General features: G+C 35.2%; 1 protein-coding gene across 6 annotated transcripts in view; it reads right to left on the reverse strand.

Annotated features, from left to right (window-relative positions):
* The window catches only part of KANSL1L (KAT8 regulatory NSL complex subunit 1 like), a 140,013-nt gene that overhangs the window by 57,363 nt on the left and 61,700 nt on the right, over positions 1 to 20,950 (reverse strand). For all 6 annotated transcript variants that reach the window (XM_021923942.2, XM_021923944.2, XM_021923941.2 and 3 more), the window contains exon 5: positions 19,846 to 19,967. In XM_021923942.2, coding sequence (XP_021779634.2) covers positions 19,846 to 19,967 — 122 coding nt within the window. The remainder of the gene's footprint in view (positions 1 to 19,845; positions 19,968 to 20,950) is intronic.

Genomic DNA, 20,950 nt, shown 5'->3' on the forward strand with positions numbered 1-20,950 from the left:
ATGTCACCAGATTAATAGAAATTTTTCAGCTTCATTATAATCTTATGGGACCACTGTTATATATGTGGTCCTTCGTTGACTAGAAACATCATTATGTAGTGCATTATAGTATATAATTTTTAAATTTCTAAAGGAGCTGACATCAGAGAAAAAAAAGTTCAGTTTTATTCTTTTCTTTATGTTCCCAACTGCAGGCAATTTATCTTTAGATTCTAACACTTTCTAATTAATAAGGATTCTTGCAAAGTATCAACATCTACCCTCAAATAAATGAAGGAATGCATGAAAATTTAAAGATGTGAAATATGTTTATTTCACTACTAATCAATGTGCAAACTGCATATTCTCATCAAAGCTAATGTAATACAAAATCATTTCCATAAATAATGGATGAAGGTTATTGTAAATGGTTATTGCAAACCACTGATAAATTCACTTATTTCACACATTAACAATAATGAGACAGTCCAATTAATGAACCTCACTGAAAGCAAAACATGAGGAAAATCCTGAGAAAATTTTGAGGAAGACAACACAAGTCTGATCCTGTGCCTCTGTAATCTAAAGCTTTTTCCCCAGGAGATGATGATTCAGGTAATTAGACTAAAATAGGAACTTAATGATATCTGCAAGACAAGGATATCATTAATAAATCAATAAAAGACACCATCATCACATGACATTCTTTTTTTAAAAAAATAAGGTTTATCGCTTTTTAAAAATCTTTCTTTCTTTATTTTTTACAGACAGGGTTTCCTTCTGTTGCCCAGGCTGAAAGGCAGTAGTACAATTATAGCTCACTTCAGCCTTAAACCCCTGGGCTCAAGGGATCCTCCTGTCTTAGCTTTCTGAGTAGCTAGGACTACAGGTGTGCACCACAACACCTGGCTAAATGACAGTCTTTAAAAAAATTTTTTAAAGTCACAATAAGAAGAGGAGAAGGTCCAGAAGAAAAAGACTATTTCAATAAATGATAAGGCTTAGTGTTCCCACTGAGATTAAAGTGTACCTATGAAATCCTAGAAACTGAGGATGCAATAGGCCACCATCAAATATTGTTACAGAATAATTATCAAAATACAATTATTGGCTGGGCACAGTGGCTCACACCTGTAATCCCAGCACTTTGGGAGGCCAAGGTGGGTGGATCACTTGAGGTCAGGAGTTCAAGACTGGCCTGGCCAACATAGTTAAACCCCGTCTCTACTAAAAATACAAAAATTAGCCAGACCTGGTGGCACATACCTATAATCCTACCTACTCTGGAGGCTGAGGTAGGAGAATCACTTGAACCTGGGAGGCAGAGGTTGCAGTGAGCTGGGATCGAGCCCCTGTAGCCTGGGCAACAGAGTAAGACTCTGTCTCAAAAAAAAAAAAAAATATATATATATATATATATATAGAGTTATCAGTGTACTTCTGAAAGAGCAAGCTTACAAGTGGGAGAGAACCAGGCGAAGCAATAAATTATTGTTTTTTTTTCAGATTTCCAACTGGATGCTGGAGAATAATAAAAATCTTCCAAATGATATAGTTTAGATCCTTTGGGTTGCAGGCATATAACATAACTTGGTCTGAAAAGGAACTAAATAATTGAAGATGGAGAAGTAGTGACAGTGGGTTTCAGGCTTATACCTTTCTATATTTCCCTGGCCTCCTCCCTAATCCAAGCTATCTTGTACCAGGGTTACTCAATAACCTTGTAACTGGTCTCCCTCATCCATCTAGTCCAATAGACACAGTCTCTGCACTACTGACAGTCTAGAGAGGAAGACAGAGGTTAATCAGATAATCATGCAAATAAATAAAAAATTATCACTATGAAAATGCTAGGAAGGAGAGGTGAACAGTGAGTGCTCACCTTTCAGAGCTCACAGGGAATTTGATCCAGTCTTTGGAGGGAGACCATGCAGGAGTTCAAAGAAAACTTCCCCAAGGAACTGACTTTGGAACTGTCCATCCCCTCTAGTCCCTTCTATACCAATTATTTGGAAAGAACAATCTGATCCTGTCATACTTGCCCTGCCACCCTGCCACACAAACACACACACACCGCTTAAAATCTTCCAACATCTTCCCATTGCTCTTGAAAGACTTAAATCTTTAATCTTTTAAAAGGCCCTGATAGGTCTGGCCTCTGCCATAGTTCTCTTGCCTCATCTTGCATGATGCTTTCCCTTGTTCTCTGTGTTCTGATAAAGAAAACAAACCTTTAATCTGAGAAATGCAAGTCCCTTTAAATTACCAGGCCCAGAGAAGCATTAAAATGTGACATGTCATGCCTATAGTCCTGGCTACTCAGCAGGCTGAGGCAGGAGGGTCTCTTGAGCCTAGGAGTCTGAATCCAACCTGGGCAACAAAGCGAGACCCTGTCTCTACAAAAATAAACAAAAATGTGACAGCAGTCATGTCTTGCTCCCCGCTTGAGCTCAATACTTAACTCTTGAAGTCACTTGCTATGTGGGCTCTAGACTAATTGACACCAAGTAGCCATAACATACCATACACTAGACACCTTAACAAACTATAGTTCAACAACATATAGACAATCAATAATCAATGTTACTTTTGTAAGCCAGTAAGAATTCATGTCAAACAAAAATTTGTATCAACCCCTTTTGTGGGCTTAGACAAGTCCCTTGTCCCTTTTTGCCTTTAAAAATCTGCTTGTGGCTGGGCACGGTGGCTCATGCCTGTAATCCCAGCACTCTGGGAGGCTGAAGCAGGTGGATCACTTGAGGCCAGGAGTTTGAGACCAGCCTGGCCAACATGGTGAAACCCTGTCTGTACCAAAAATACAAAAATCAGCCAGGCATGGTGGTGCACGCCTGTAGTCCCAGCTACTCGGGAGCCTGAGGCATGAGAATCACGTGAACCTGGGAGGTAAAGGTTGCAGTGAGCCAAGACTGTGCCACTGCACTCCAGCCTGGGCAACAGAGTAAGACTCTGTCTCAAAACAAAACAAAACAAACAAACAAACAAAACCCTGCTTGTAACAAAGGCCAAATGGGGCACTTCCCAATGTTTCCCAGGCTGCAGTCCTCAACCTTGACCCAAATAGTCTCTATATTAATTTTGCCTCATTTTCTTTCCTTAGGTTGACATTTCCAACCACACTGCTTCCTTTCTTTATAAATAATTCACACTTCATACTGTACAAGATCTACATGTTATTTTTGCTTCCTAGAATCTTCACACATGCTCTTCACTACATACTTTCCAATAATCATCTAACTCAGTTCCAAAGTCAGTTCCTTGGGGAAGTTTTCTTTGAGCTCCTGCATGGTTTCCCTTCGAAGACTAAGTCAAATTCCCTACGAGCTCTGGAAGGTGAGCACTCACTGTTCACCTCTCCTTCCTAGCATTTTCATAGTGATAATTTTATATTTATTTGCATGATTATCTGATGAATCTCTGTCTTCCTCTCTAGACTGTCAGTAGTGCAGAGACTGTGTCTATTTTGTTTATCCTTGCATCAGAAATTCCTGATACTATGCCTTGCATATAGCACATACACAATGATTATTTGTTGACGGAATGAAGAAATACTATACATACATATATGTTGTCAGGTTTATCATATAAACCAGGTTTAGTACAGCATATGCATAACATATACTACACCTAAATAGTTTGGCGAATGAGCAAATGTTGAACATTTTAAGAGCCAAAAAAGCTCTAAATAGAAGGCTACAAGACAACTTTAAAAAAAGATACATATTTTCACTGTCTTGAAGTTTCCTTCTAAATCTGACTCTTTGGTTTACAAAAGTTAGGGTTTTTTGTTTTTCAGACAGAATCTCATTCTGTCTCCTAGGCTGGAGTGCATCTGGTATGAACATAGCTCACTGCGGTGTCAACCTCCTTGGCTCAAGTGATACTCCTGCCTCAGGCCTCCGAGTAGCTGGGACTACAGGTGCATGCCACCATGCCTGGCTAATTTTTTACGTTCCATACAGACGGAGTCTTGTCAAGTTTCTTGGATGGTTTGGAACTCCTGGGCTCCAGCGATCCTTCTGCCTCAGCCTCCCAAAGTGCATATTCCATTTTTGATGAAATACTATAATGCTGATAATTTCTAAGGATGCATTTACCATTCAATCAGAAAGATTACAACATGATAGATGACTGCTTTGGAAAATGCTGCTACTTAATGGTATGTGATAAAAGTGTTTTAGACATTTGGAATCAAAGACGTGTACTAAACTACATTCAGCACTCAATGTCAAGCACAGGAAAAGAAAATTCAAGGATCTTCAGCATAGGAGTGTGAAAGATCCATATCCTTAAGATATCCTCAAAAGCCAGGAACTACTCACAGTAAGGTGGTCATAACTAAAGACTTCCCTTGTATACCAGGACAATGATTAACTGAAGAGCTATACTTTATGGAAAAAACAGACCAATACCAGCACATGCTAAACTAATGGCCTCCATCTTTTCATATTACGACTTCATAGTGCATATATCCTGCCCTTCGCTTTAAAATACACTATGGAGCCAAGGAAAGTAAGTTCAAGGAATAGCAGCAAATAAGGACTTATTCAACATATAATTTGAAACTATTGTTTTAAGTCAGTAGTTTCTAACATTTCCCCCACATTCACACCATTCTCAAATTAAACTACTTAAGTAGAAATAAACTCTGAATAAAATAATTAGAATGTGCATTCCTAGGTGCCCCCCTCCACCCATACACATATACACAAATACCCACACCCACTATACTGGGTTGTATAGTGTCTCCTCAAAGTTCATGTCTACCCAGAACCTCAGAATGTAACATTATTTGGAAATATTTTGCAAATGTGATTAGTTAAGATAAGGACACACTGGATGAGGATGAGCCCTAAATCAAATCAGTGATTTCTTTACAAGAAGACACACACAAAGAACGCACGCCATGTAAAGATAGAGGCAGAGTTTGGAGTGATGTGTGTATGTCCTACAAGGAAAGTCAAGGACTGCAGGCAACCACCAGAAGCTAGGAAGAGGCAAAGAAGGATTCCCTAGAACCTTCACAGGGAGCATGGTCTTGACACCTTAATTTTGAACTTCTAGCCTCCAGAACTGTGTCATAAGAAACATCTGTTATTTTAAGCCACAAATTAGTGGCTTAAACTACAGCGGCCCTAGGAAACTAATATAGCCATAAACACATGCACTTAAGAATCAACGTGTTTGCATGACTTGTAATCTCTATTTCAAGTTTCTCCTTTTCCAGTTGGAAGTTCTTTGATGAATTCAACCTATTGTAACTAAGGTAGGCAGCAACTTTTTCCATACTTTCCCTGCTACACAGAGTCCTTCCAATATCTGAATTTATCACCTCTTTTATCCTTGATAGTACTGGGAGATACAAATGTGTCACACATTCAGACAACTCAATGGCATTTAGGATGGCAGTAATCAAATTTGGGTGGATCACGAGGTCAGGAGATCGAGACTATCCTATCATGGTGAAACCCTGTCTCTACTAAACATACAAAAAATTTAGCCAGGCGAGGTGGCGGGCATCTGTAGTCCCAGCTACTCGGGAGGCTGAGGCAGTAAAATGGCATAAACCCGGGAGACAGAGCTTGCAGTGAGCCAAGTCGTGCCACTGCATTCCAGCCTGGGCGACAGAACGAGACTCCGTCTCAAAAAAAAAAAAAAGAAACTAATAAAAAATAAGACTTAAACTTAATAAGAGCATTACTTATCCTCCAATTGCCAAAAGTAAATACCTCTCTCAAATGATGATCATATAGATCAAGATCTGGCATGCCTGGTATAGAGAAAACAGTGCCTAGACCATTTCCCTTACTCTGGGTAATAAGTAGAGAAACTACACCTCTTACTCAAAAATGCAAGTCTCTTCAACTCTAACAATAAGAAAATGTGTTGTAGTACACACTGTAAAATGACATTCTTTACAAATAAGATGTGGTATCTAAAAAAATTAAGGCCGGGTGCAGTGGCTCATGCCTGTAATCCCAGCACTTTGGGAGGCCAAGGCAAGCAGATCACCTGGGGTCAGGAATTCGAGACCAGCCTAGCCAGCATGGTGAAATCCTGTCTCTACTAGAAATACAAAATTTAGCCAGGTGTGATGGCAGGCACCTGTAATCCTAGCTGAAGCACGAAAATCACTTGAATCCAGGAGACGGAGGATGCAGTGAGCTGAGATCACACCACTGTACTCCAGTCTGGGCAACAAGAGCGAGACTCCGTCTCAAAAAGAAAATCTGAAATTCATCTTATTGTAGCGACTAAAGTGGGAAATATGTATTTTAAGTATAAAAAGCTTCAGATATAATATTAACTGAAAAAGGTATAAAATTACTTCTAATAGATCTCAACTATGAAAACCTATATTAAAAAGATGGCAAGAAAATATACTCTGAGCAATATAGTGATTTTTTTTTTTTCTTTTCTCTTTTTTGAGACACAGTCTTGCTTTGTCGCCAGGCTGGAGTGCAGTGATGATCTCGGATAACTGCAACCTCCACCTCCCAGGTTCAAGCGATTCTCCTGCCTGAGCCTCCCAAGTAGCTGGGACTACAGGTGTGTGCCACCACGCCCAGATAATTTTTGTAGAGACACGGTTTCATCATGTTGGCCAGGATGGTCTCAATCTCTTCACCTCATGATCCACCCACCTGTCCTCCTCTCCTCCCTCCCCTCCTCTTCCCTTCACTCCTACCTCCTCCCCTCTTCTCCTCTTCTTCCCTCCTCCCTCCTCTCTCCCAAAGTTCTGGGATTACAGGCATAAGCCACCAGGCCCAGACTTTTTTTTCTCTTTTATTAGGATGTCTAATACATTTTGAAATGGCTTTTGAAAATAAAAGAGACTTAGGAGACATAGTAACCAAAAGTAATTTATGGACTTTGGATACTGGTTTTAACAAATTAATTGTAAAAAGATAATTTTGAGACAACTGCAGAAATTTGAATATGGATAGAGAATGTCAAAACTAACAAATTATGGTTAACAGTATTAAATCTGATAATAAAGTGGTATGTTAAAAGGCTTATCAATGAAATATAAAGAACTATTTACAGTTAAAATAACCATCACTAGAAACTGCTTTACAAATGCCTAGAAAAAGAAAGTGTGTGTCAGGAAAAAGAATAAAAGAATTAGCAAAATTTTGAAAACTGTTAAAGCTGAGAATATGTGGGTTCACTTTACTATGCTTTCTATATGTCTGAAGTTTTCCACAATAAAAGTAGATGGAGAAAACGCCAATTTATTATAGAACTACCTGTCATTCTTATCTCTGGCTCTTAACTTAAAGTGGGACGTTTTAATACACAAAGGCAAAAAGATGAGGAAACCAATAGCCATACTTTTCTACTTGATAATTGAGACATAAAGTTTGTCAAATATTTGTCTGATCTGAGACACTTACAGATAATTACTATTTTATATTTTAAGGAAAACAAAAACACAAAAAAACTTGAATAAAAGCTAAAATATTTTTCAAAATCCCATCTTCTCAACAGAAATACAGTTTTCATTTATACCCTTCAAATCTTTTTTCTATAAAATCATATTGTACTATAATTTTAATGTCCTGATTTTTCCACTTAACATTCCAATATAAGCATGTTTCCATATGATTATACATTTTCTACATACATAATTTTGTATAGTTACATGATATTAGATCTAGTGGTTGTATCACAATTTGTTAATATATTCTCTTATATAAGATTAGGTTTTAGGCTTATATTATTAAGAGTATAAAGGAAAAAGTAAACTATGTATATAATATGTATCATAATTAAATATTAATCATTATTATAATATTGTCATTCACAGGAATCCAAAATTATACTGAAAACATCAACTTAGAATATGCTTCTAACAAACAATGTTATCTCATAACTGAGAAGTGACTATTGAAAATATTGAGGGTAAAAAAATTACTTTTTATGTGATTAGTTTGCCAGCCTAACTGCAGTTTTTCAATTATGATATCCAATTAAGAAAGGATAGTTGCATTTCACACAAGATAATTATCGTTAGTAGAAATAAATAGCATGGCAATAATTCATTGGAATTTAATTTCATGTCATATTCTGGGACTCATTAAAGCAAAAACAAAACAATGACAAAAATCTAGACACTATTTCAAGTAGGAATTCACTTTCTGAAAGATAATACCCCATGGGATAAACAAGGATTAATTTATAACATTTTATCTTCATTTTAGAGTATGAGATCTGAAAACCAAAAACTATCCCTATGATAATAAAATGTAATGCTTCATTTGTTTAAAGACTCAATCTTCTTAGTTGCACAGTTCCTGGTGAGTCATCTGAGACCATACTGCCAAGATTAATAAAGCTAAAAAAAAAAAAACTCTGACATTTTTCTAGGAGATATTGTTATTAAAAGATAATAGTAATCAATAAATAGCAAGTGTGCAAACATGCCCTGGGAAATAATTAACCAGGTACGTTTACTTTAAATGCACTGTGAGGACAGATCATTACAATTAATACTTAAATTATGAAGAATTCATATTTAAGTATGAATACTTAAATACTTAAGAGAATTATATCAAACAGAAGTTCTATATGATCCACAAAAATTAGTAAACAAACAGAATGAGGCTAACCTTTAAAAATTAAAAATTTAAATGTCTCCTAATTATATACAAAAATTATGATATAATGTGATATAAAGCTATAATAAGCATGCTTTATTAGAAGAACTGTAATATTTCATTTATGAGGTTACTTATCTGGCAACATCAACTATATATATAGAATGTAGCTGAAATTTTTTAAAGGCCTTTAAATAACAAAAAGAGATCTCAGTAAGTCTATGCATGAAAGTTCACTCCTGTTTCTTTCTTTCTTTTCTTTTTTTTTGAGACAGGGTCTTGCTCTGTCACCTAGGTGCAGTGCAGTGGCATGGTCATGGCTCCCTGCAGCCCTGACCTCCTGGGACCAAGCAATCCTCCCACCTCAGCATCCCAAGCAGCTGAGACTGCACGCATCAACACATCTGGCTCACTTTTTTTTTTTTTTTTTTTTTTGTAGGGATGGAGTCTTCCTATGTTGCCCAAGCTGGATTTCAACTCCTGGTGATCCTCCTGCATCAGCTTCTCAAATTATTGGAATTAACAGGCATGAGCCACCATGCCTGGCCATCCTCCTGTTACTTTTAAGAAAGGCCTTCTCTCTTACTTGCAGATTTTTTTAAATGTCTCTTATTACAGAGACATCTGTGTCATCCATCACATTGGTTATCTGATTTTCTAGTCCAAAGTCAAATTATGAAGAGAAGCAGAACTACAGGAGACAGCCACGAGAGCAACAAATAGAATATCAATCTGACGATAGGGAAGAAAAAATATGTTAAGTACAAAATATTCCTTATGAATGCTGAGTACGGGCAAAAAATCATGAACATTTCATTCATTCAACAAATATTAATTCATGCCCATGATGTGACTCTCTGATCCAAGTGCTAAGGAAAATAACAGTTAAGTAAGATAGACCAAAAAATTCTTACTTTCCTGAAGCTTACATTCAAGTCCAGAAAGACAAATAAGCAAGTAAAAAATTAACAAAATAATATCACATTTGTTATCTCATTTGATCTTCACAACACAACCCAGAAAACAGGCTGTTATCATTCTATCTGTGATTCAGATTGCTGTGCAGGATCACAATACTACCAATTGGTCAATTTGGGATTGAACTGTGATCTAATTCCAAAGTAATATTCTTAACAATGAAAATTTTCTTCATAGCACTTGATCAAGGTTTAAAATTATACATCTGTGTGATCATTTAGGTAGTGTCATTTTTTTTCACAACTAGACTTTATATTACAAAGACAGAAATTCCATTTGGTTTTGTTCATTACCATATACCTGGTACCCAATCCAAATGCCTGGCACACAGAAGTCACTCAGTAGGTACTTGTTGATTATTCAGTGAATTGTTTTATAGGTATACAGCTATTTATCTCAGTAGCCCCTGAGAATGTGATCATGGTGATGAACCTGAGTTATCAAAAAACTTAAGTTCAGCTCTTTCCCATCTTGCAAGATGGCAGGTGAAAAAGTCGAGAAGCCGGATACTAAGGAGAAGAAACCTGAAGGCAAGAAGACTGACGCTAGTGGCAAGGTGAAAATGGGTAACTTCAAGACTAAAAATCCAAAGGCCGAAATCCTGTCCTTGTCAGAAGAATTGGCAGATACTCCCAATCTGCTATGTATTCTAGGAAAAGACATGTATAAAAGGAAATACTCACCCTCTAAATCCAAGATTGAAAACAGAAAGGAGAAGTTTCTTGCAGCCATTAGAAAATCAGTTGGTGGTGACAAGAATAGTGGTACCCAGGTGGTTAAACTTCACAAATTGCCTTGATACTATCTTAGGGAAGACATGCCTTGAAAGCTGTTGAGCCACAGCAAATAACTCCAAGCCAGTTAGTACGTAAGAAAACTGCAAGCCAGCTCCCAGGAGCATTCTGATCATCCTCACTGGACGCCACAGAGGCAAGAAGGTGGTTTTCCTGAAGCAGGTGGGCATTGGCTTCTTACTTGTAACTGGATCTCTAGTCCTCAATCGAGTTCCTCTACAAGGAACACACCAGAAATTTGCCATCGCCACCTCCACAAAAATTGCTTTCAGCAATAGAAATCCCCAAACATCTTACTGATGCTTACTTTAAGCAGCAGCAGCTGTGGAAACCCAGACATCAGGAAGGTGGGGTTTTCAACACCAAAAAAGAGACATATGAAATTACAGAGTAGTGTAAGGTTGATCAGGAAGCTGTGGACTTGCAAATGTTACCAAAAATCAAAGCTATTCCTCAGTTCCAGGGCTACCTGCAATCTGTGTTTGCCCTGATGAACGGAATTTACCCTCACAAATGGGTGTCCTAAATTTCTTATGCAGAATCTCATTAAATGACTGATACATTTTGGGGAGAAAATTAAGTTCAGTACCACACAAAAAAGGCAATGTGTAAGACATTTTATTTAAACAATTCTTCCCAGTTTAGTTGAAAAAGGAACTTAAGTGGAATCCACAATCCTCTTACTGTCATGGATACCTCTTTCCATATAGTTTCTAGGGTAGGGTTTAAAGTCATTAAGGCACATTGAGTACAGTAATTTCTCTATATTTACCAGTTCTCGATTTAGGCTAATATAAAATTATTACATACAAAAGAGCATAACAGTGATGTTATAAAGATATATACATCAGATTGGATTGGAACCTTTATGCTTTTAGTGTAATTGTTTGAAAAAATAGAATTCTTTAAAATAAATATTTAAAATGGAAGAATATTAACACTAGTAACTACTTTAGAAAATATGTTCCATTAAATTTAAAATAAAGAAGTGCGGTGTAAAATTAACACACCTGCCCAAGGTCACAAAATGTCTAAAGCAAACAAAATACATAAAAGCTGTGTATTCTCATAACTACTTTGCCCTCAAGCCACTAAATTATAAAAACATTACAACTGATTAAAAATAAAAAGTTAAAATTTTTGGGGGAGGGGTGCAGGGGAGATTAAAAGTCTCAAGATGGTCTTTTGAGGAGACAGATTTTGTATGAGAATAAAACCTAACAGTGTTTTTATGCTGATTTTTAGAGTGCTTGATTTAGTTACAGAGTCCCATACAAATGAAGTAGACCAAAGGCAAGAAAGAAAACAACTTCCCAAGAGATGATGGAAAAATAGATCGTGCCTCAGTGACTCCTAGTAACTGTATAATGAATGTCTTTAGTAACAGCTGGCCTACTGTGCCATCTACACAGTTGTGTGTGAAGGGATACCTACAAATGCCCCCAAATCCTTACCCTAATTCAGGTCCACATTGAAGCACTTGTTTTTAAAGAGTAAGAATAGCTGAATCAATGACTAGTATACTATCTAAGATAAGAAATAAATAAGACTATATCTAAAAGTTTAATATACTTTATGTCCTCACATTAAAATATCAATGGCTAACATTATTAGGCTGTTTCTTACATGCCAGGTTTTGTTCTGAGTTTTTATAAATGCTATTTCATTTACTTCTCACACAACCATACACTGTTTCCCAATATCTGGTATGTTTACTGTAAGCCATACATTTGAACTCTTCGTCAGTGATCTGTTGAGTAGTATACTACATTTTAACAGGCCCAGCATTTACCCTTCAAGATAATATTACTGTAAAAATTGGATTAGAGGGGACGCTGAGTGATTGACAAATGTGGGTTAAGACTTTATAAATTTTTTGGAACAGAGAATATAAGTATTTAGGCACCATAATAATTTTAAGATTATGTAAAACAAAGTATATATTATCACGGTAAATTACCAAATGTCCTGCTTTGTTGTTTTTTGGTTTTTTTTGAGATAGGGTCTCACTCTGTCACCAAGGCGGAAGTACAGTGGCATGATCATGGCTCACTACAGCCTCAACTGTCCTGACTCAAGAGATCCTCCCACCTCAGCTTCCTGAATAGCTGGGACTACAGGTGTGCACCACCATGCCCAGCTAATTTTAAAAAATTTTTGTAGAGATGGGGTCTCACTATATTGTTCAGGCTGGTGTCAAACTCCTGGGCTCAAGCCATTCTCCTGCCCAGCCTCCCAAAGTCTTGGGATTACAGGCATGAGCCACCATGCCCAGCCATGTTATTTTTAAATATACCTTTTTATCTGTATCTATAAACATTCTGCAACTTCCTATTATATTGCTACTATAATATCTAATGTTTGTATTAATTTACACATTTCAGCTCAGTGGGTAACTCAAAATTCATAACTAAATTTAAGAGTGCTTTTCAGGTCACAGAGGACAATTAAAATAACTGTAACTATTGGTCCTTTCCTTTAGACATTTTTCATTGCCTTCTAAAAGTATGTAAGATGACTTTTTTCAGGAAAGACAGAACAGACATCTGAGATTAAGACAGATTTGACAGATAAAGGGTAAGAATTATAAACTCAACAACTAGGTCAGTCCCCATCACCAAATTTTAAGGTAACATGAAATAAGATTTAGTATTTTGTTTCCATACCAACAAACTAAATACCACATTCCTGTGGGACTAGTCAAATTTTGTTCATAGGTTTAGGATGAATAATGTCATTTAAGTATTTTTTCAAAACTATGAAGGCAAATGTGACTTCCTATGTGACTATTTTCTATTTATCCTTTTTGAAGTATATAGTTTATATCCTATTTTTCTTAACCTTTTAAAAAATACAAAATATAAGATACTTATGCATAAGTACTTAAAGCATTTATCTCATGTTTAGCTTGTAAATATGAAGCAATAACTCCCCTTACTCTTCCACTTTCCCATAACCACCACTCAAAGGTCAAGAAACAGAACACTATTAGCACTCAGGAAATGCCCCTCTTATGTGAAGCTCTTCTATTATACTTAATTTAGGAATAATGAAAGCCAAATCAGTACTTTTTACTGAGATCCTGAATAATTCAAGCACCTCAGTACAATTTGAATCCATTTTATCCTTCTGACCTCTATGTTATTGCTGTTATAGACTCTTTTTAGCCCCACTAGACTTATTTTACTACTGTTCACTTACACATGCCCATATGGTTACTTACCATTCTGTTCTTCAACCCTTCTTCATCTCAAATTTTCCATCCAGATAATATACTACTGCCCAAAGTATATCCTTTATGTTTAGAGTCTACTAATCTACTCTCTCAGCCTTGGTTTGTCTCCAAATGTTTGTCCTTCACACTCAGACTTGAAAGATGATTTCTCTGTGTATAGAGTTTCTAGGTAAATGGTTATTTTCTTTCAACATACTAATGGTACCACTCCACTGTACTCTGGCTCCTATTGTTACCATTGAGAAATCTGCTGTCAGTCTATATTTCAATTAAGATTATGTCTTTCTCCCACTTCTGGTTGCTTTTGGACATTCCATTTATCTTTGTTTTTTCACATTTCCTCTATGTCCAGAGGTAGGTTTCTTTTTAGTTGTCCTGATCCAAAATCTGTGTTTGGCTTCCTGAATGTGGTGTCTTTCATCAGTTCAAGTAATTTTTCAGTCACTCTCTCTTCAAATATTTCTTCTATTTCATTCTATAGTGCTTCTTCCACATCTCCAACTAAGTGTCATATTAGGCCTTCTCACTATATTCTCTACATTTTAAAATGACTCTTCTGTATTTTCCATTGTTTCATATCTTTTGCTACATTTTGGAACTTTTCTTCTGGTACTTCTTCTATGTCACACATTCTCTCTTCAATTGTGTCCAGTTTGCTGCAGAAACCACTTACTTAGTTATCATATTCAGTATTTTTAAGAAGTCTTACTTAGCCTTTTTCCAAATATGCTTATGTCACTTGATATAGTTTGTTCCCTGCTGGTATTTTAGGCCTATCTTTTATTTCTATAATCAGGCTACCATTTTAAAGTGATTAGTGTTTGATAATTCTAATATCTGAAAACTTTATGATCTTTTTTGCTGTCTGTTATGTGCTCCTTATTCTTACTCTTCTTGCTCTGTCTCCTTATGTTTGGTTATATTTGACTGTTTGTTAACCCCTGCCCTTGGCAAATTATTCATGAGAATTTCCCAAGGCTAAAAAAGAAGGTGCCTTCCTCCAGAGGAAATCTGCATTTGCCTCTGCCATTCCAGAACCATTTAAAACTAGCGATCTCTTGGATCACTCATTGATGCAAATTTGGACTGAAAATCCATGTAAAAAGTCTCCACCATGATTAGCCATCTCAAAGATAGGCTTTTTTTTTTAATCCTCTGCTCTGCTTAGCCCCAAGGCAAATCTCCCTATGGTCCCTAGTGGTGGAGAAAGGGAAACAGTTTTACTTCTAATTTACCTTTACTGTAATGGCATAGCCCCTGAAAGAGAATGGTCCCTACTAAATACAAGGATTTTATTTCATCTTCCTGCCATGGGCAGAGCCAAGGGCTTCGACCTAGGTTATTTATTTATTTATTTATTTATTTTTTTGAGACACTCTGTCACCCAGGCTGAAGGGCAGTGGCACGATCTTGGCTCACTGCAACCTCTGACTCCTGGATTCAAGAGATTCTCGTGCCTCAGCCTCCCAAGTAGCTGGGACTACAGGCATGCATCATCACACCTGGCTAATTTTTGTATTTTTAGTAGAGGCGGGGTTTTGCCATGTTGGCCAGGATAGTCTTGAACTCCTGGCCTCAAGCCATTTGCCCATCTTGGCTTTCCAAAGTGCTGGGATTACAGGCATCAGCCATCTCAACCAGCCTGATTTACCTTTAATCTATTAAAACTTCAGCTTGATTTTGCTGGATTTAGTTTTAGTTTCTCTCCTCCCTTCCCCCAAAATATATCAAAACTTCAATTTAATTTTGTCTAAATTTAGCCTCAAAAAAAGCAGACTGCTGTGATTTGCTTACTTTTTGAGCTCTGGCTTTCTCTTAGCTTTTGGCTTGGCAATTAACATTTGCTAATTTCTCATTTTTGAAATAAACAAAATTTAAAAACAGAATTATCACATAATCCAGCAATTTCACTTCTAGAATACCCAAAACAATTAAAAGCAGGGACTCAAACAGATATTTGTTCATCCATGTTAATAGCAGCCTTGTTCATAATAGCCAAGAGACAGAGGCAATCAAATATCTATCCACAGATCAAATGTTGTCTATATAAAAATAGAGTATTATTCAGCCTTAAAAAGGGAATTTTGACACACAGGCTACAACGTAGATAAATTCTGATACTATGTTAAGTAAAATAAGTTTGTCACAAAAGGACAAACACTGTGTGATCCACTTATAAGGTACCTAGAGTAGTCAAATTCATATAGAAGGTAAAGTGGGAGTTGCCAGAAGCTGACAGCAAGGAAGAATGGGAAGTTATTGTTTAGTGGGTACAGAGTTTCAGTTTGAGAAGATAAGAAAAGTTCTGAAGATGGATGGTGGTGATGATTATACAACATTTTGATTGTATTTAATGCCATTAAACTTACATTTAAAAAGAGTCAAAATGGTACATTTTTGTTATGTATGTTTTATAATTTTGAAAAATATTTACGAGTTTTCTTACCTACCCATTTATTATAAATACATAAACACATTAACAGTATTTATATGCTTCTGCGAAGTATTTATATGCTTAACAAGGACGTCTTCAGAAAGTGCTTTGTGGTTTAACTGTCAAGTCTGAAATACCATTAAATAGACTAAGCCCTTACTCATATAAACATTTGAATCTGAAAGATGTTTTCTTCATATAGAACTATGTGAAGGAAAAATAACAAAGGTATTGGAAAATAGCAAGACATAAGAAATAAAATTAGGCCTCATTTGATATTCTACTCCCAGTGTCAAAAGGCTCATAGAGATACATTTCACATTACTTCAATCCAGATATCTTTGAATCAAAGCTATTTCATATAATGCTATAATATAAAATTGTATCTCCAATTTTTAAAATCTATAGTAATATTCTCAAACATGAGTAATATTTAAAAACTTAGATTTGTAGAATTTCACTACTATGTATTTATTTTATAAAAAGTTCAATTAGAGAATATTTTAAAAGTTGAATTCTTAACTAGTTGTATAAGCATCAATTAAGTACTTTTCATTATAAACATATTTATAGTTAAGGGATTAAAAAAAAAAAAACTTCTTATAAACCACTAACACCCTTTCCTAGGGGTGGTTACTCAGGCTCCAAAAATAAAGAAGGGGACAGGAGAGGAGGGGAGGGAAAATGAGAAGGAAGAAGGGAAAAGGAAAAATGTTTTGCTTGTCAAAGCTCCTCAGGCTCCCTTTACCACTCTTAACTAGTCTATTATCACCTTAGAAACAAATGTATCCACACCTATCTTAATCTATTTCACACTACTTTTAAAGAACAGGCATATTTTCTGTAATAAGATCCCTCCATAACTTTTTGATAAGGTGTTTCTACATTTCTCACCTGTGGCTCCTTCCTTTCCCTTTATTTTAATAAAGATGCTTAAATTTCCTCCATCTTAAAAACAAAAATATTTTCTGTGACTTTGTATGTCCCTTTTATCATGGCCTTTAAAATCAGTGGCCTTGAAGGGTAATCTTGACTCCCTCTCTCCACTTCTCCAATTCTCTTATTAATTCATTCTTACCTCTTTCTCCATCCTGCTCTTGTCAAAGTCTCTCTTGCCAAAGTCTCAACTCATTACCGAAAAAACCAACAGATATTTTCAGTACTCTCTTTGGCATATGAAACAATAGACCATGTTTCCTCAAAATTTGCTACTTTTCCTTCAGTGTTATTCTTCTTCTTATCTGCAATATAGTCTAGTTTCTATGTTTCTGGTTAAATAGATTTATAGACTTTTTTATACATATTATCACAATTTATGGCATCTTTACAAAACATTTTAATGAAATCAGGAGTCAGGAGTATCCCCCAAAATCTTTTGTTTTACATGGTAGTTTGCTGGTTATCTGGTAACAAAGCATTTATAAAGAACTATTAAACTTAAAGATAAACTATGCATTTTAGATAACTATCAATTGTTCTAAATTTGATCACTCTCTCTTTGATAAAAAGTAGATAAAGTATTACATTATCGAGAAAATGTTAGAAAATAAATACCTTTCCTGCAAGGAAAATATGATATTTTGACAAAAAATGAGAAAATAAATGCTTTTTGAAATACACATTATGTAGCAACTATTTTAAAAAGAGTTCATTGTTGCCAAAAATGTCATTAATTAAAACATATCAGCACACTTCAGAAATATGAAAAACAAAATTTTTATCTGCTTTTAAATCTATCAAAACATTTTCATAGGTTCTGAACTTGTTAAAACTTTCGAAAGCAAATCTTTTCAATTAGTCTGCAGCAACAACTAATTGACATGAGGAAAGACAGTATTCAGTAGCTGATTTCAACAAAAACCTTTGAACTACTAGTAGACAGAATTAAAAAAACGTAATTTAGTAAGCATGGCCAATTTTCCATTTCTTTCATTTGGATCTACATATCTTTATGAGGTATCTTTTTCAAGTGTAACAGTTATTAAAAGCCAGTATTCAAACAACTACACACAATTCCATTTTTATTACATAGTATTTTATTAAGTAGTTACATGTTTCACCAACCAGACTGAGTTATTTACAAGTGAAGATTTCTGTCTTCATATTTGTGTCCCTAGGACTTTGACTATGTGGCATACAATAAATAGTTATGCAATCAATGTTCTGCAAATGAATGACCAGAAATACAGGCAAGTATATTAAAATGAAAATTCACAAACACATGAACACACACATGTAACTATGTGTGCAACTGTGTACTACTTGATTAGGTAAACAAAGTATTATCTAAAATGGGATTAGCCCCAAATCACAATGCTTACACACCAATTTGATGTGTTTTATGGGTCAGCTTAAAATTCATTCACATACATTCTGACTTTCCTAATTAGGATATGTTCTCATAAATGAAAATATCATAGTTATCCCATACTATATGACAGAATCTTTACTTTCAACATGTTTTATCATTGATATGAGGAATGAATATAAAGTCGAGAAAAAATAAAGCAAAACCAATAGAACTGTTCCCACGATAGAACAATGGATACATAACTCAACATAAATAAAACAGTAAATTAAAGATTAGATGTTCAAAATAACCAACTGGAAATAAAAATCAAACGTCAGCTTTTTATTTATTATTATTTATTTATTTATTTATTTTTTGGAAACAGAGTCTTGCTCTGTCGCCCAGGCTGGAGTGCAGTGGCACGATCTTGGCTCACTGCAGCCTCCATCTCCCAGGTTCCAGTGATTCTTGTGCCTCAGGCTCTTGAGTAGCTGGAATTACAGGAGCGCACCACCACACCTGGCTAATTTTTTGTATTTTATAGAGACGGGGTTTCTCCACGTTGGCCAGGCTGATCTCGAACTCCTGAGCTCACGTAATCTGCCCACCTCAGCTTTTTATTTTAAGACTTTGTTTATATCCACTAATCTCACAAAGAATTTGATGGCTACTTAGCATAATTTTCACCATGGTATAAATTTTCATTTTATGCTATATTAGAAAGTTATTAAAATAATAAATTATATAATTTTAAGACAAATATTTCCCAATATAAAATTATACTTAGTTGTCTATGGTAATTAAAGCAAAGAAGCCAACATTCCAATTTTACCTGAAAAAAATTAGACAACGCACACATAAAATGATATTCTATTAGTATGTCTTCTAATTTTATCTTCAAAAGGAAAAGTTCTAAGAGAAAAGGAAACAAAATAAAGTAGAACAAATGCTTGTCCCAAAAAAGGATTAGGATTCATAGAATATAAATTTTTGCTAATATAACACAGATAAATTGCTAATAATTATCGGAGTTATTAATTATAGTCAGATAAAAATTTACCTTATATAAAGCTAAAATACAAAATGATTAAAACTTAAGCTGAATCTAATGGGTGACAGCTACCAATCTTCTGTGCCTAAATTATATCTAGGGTCTTTTCTCTTCAAAATGCATTGCAAGGACAGCATGGAGCTCAAGAATACAAAAGCTACAAAATGGAAGGTATCGTAAATAAGGCAGTACTTCTATAGCAAATGTTATCACTGCTATTCTTTTTTTAAGAAACATTATGAAACTTCCCGGAAATCTTTCTCCCTCATTCCTAGATTTATCATTACCTTAATTGTGTAAATTTAATATTATCAAAAAATGTATCCATGGTATACTGATTGTACTCTAGTAGTCCCTAATGTATTAAAAAAAGTAACTATAATACTTAAAATGTCAAAACAAAATCAAAGTAAGATGAAATAGGCAAAGTCAAATTTAAAAGCTAAGCTATCCCATTGATACCTACCTCCTGCAAATGCCATTAGCCAGACATTTATGGCTACAGGATTTGGAAGAGAGGGGTGATGAAGTTGGGGACAAGTTGAGAGGGGCAATCAAACTGTTGATGATCTCAGTCAACTGTGCACTCTGCAAGGAAACAGTCAACCTTTTACTACTGCTAAGCAAGAAATGTGAGTTAAAGCTCACATGTATAGTGCCAATTAATGCTTAACGTCTCATGACACGCGTTTTTATTTCAGTAAACATTTTATTAGACAATTTATACAACTGATTTTTCCATTTATTACAAATAAATCTATACTTTAATTACACATTCTTTTCCATATCCTTTTTTTATTATAGTTCCTTCATCTACCCATCCCATCATCTAACACATTTGAACCCAGCTAACAGCCTTTATATAATATTTCCCTTGAGGCAGGAAAATTAATAATTAAAAATCACAGATACAATTTATTAAGTGCCTACTATGTGCCAGGCATTATATCAGGCACCACACATAGAATATTTCTAATCTTTACAACTAACCAGCAAAGAAGATAGTAATAGAGGTATTGACATCACTATTATTAATACCAGTACAGATGAGTAAATTCTAGCAAAGAAAAAAAGATTAAGTAGCTTGATCAAGGGCTATAAAGTTGGTATGAAACAGAACTAGGATTCAAATTCAGGCCTAAATCTAACAGCACACTGTTTCTCAATATTTTTCCTAATTCAAAAATATCAGGGTTTTTTTTTTTTTAGCACCTAAGATTTCACTGACATTTGTCCCAAACTTAAATATATGCAATAAATATTAAATTATTATAATATGCATAAATATTATTCTCAAACAATCACAATTATAATAAGCAAAGGCCACATAAAAAGGAATAGTACATTTCTACAAAAGAATGACAACTATTTTCATTACACCCGTAATTCATCATAGAAGAACTGGAAAATATACAGACATTTTAAAAATGAAAAGAGAGTCATCTGTAATCATACTTCAAAGAGAAAACCAGAGCTAACATTTAGGTATATATTTCTCCCTCCAGACTAAGTTTCCTGAGTATATGTAAACATGAGTGTACATTCAACATGCACACATATACTTTTAATTA

Source organism: Papio anubis, chromosome 10 (assembly GCF_008728515.1).
Source record: "Papio anubis isolate 15944 chromosome 10, Panubis1.0, whole genome shotgun sequence".
In the NCBI taxonomy this organism is placed as follows: domain Eukaryota; kingdom Metazoa; phylum Chordata; class Mammalia; order Primates; family Cercopithecidae; genus Papio; species Papio anubis.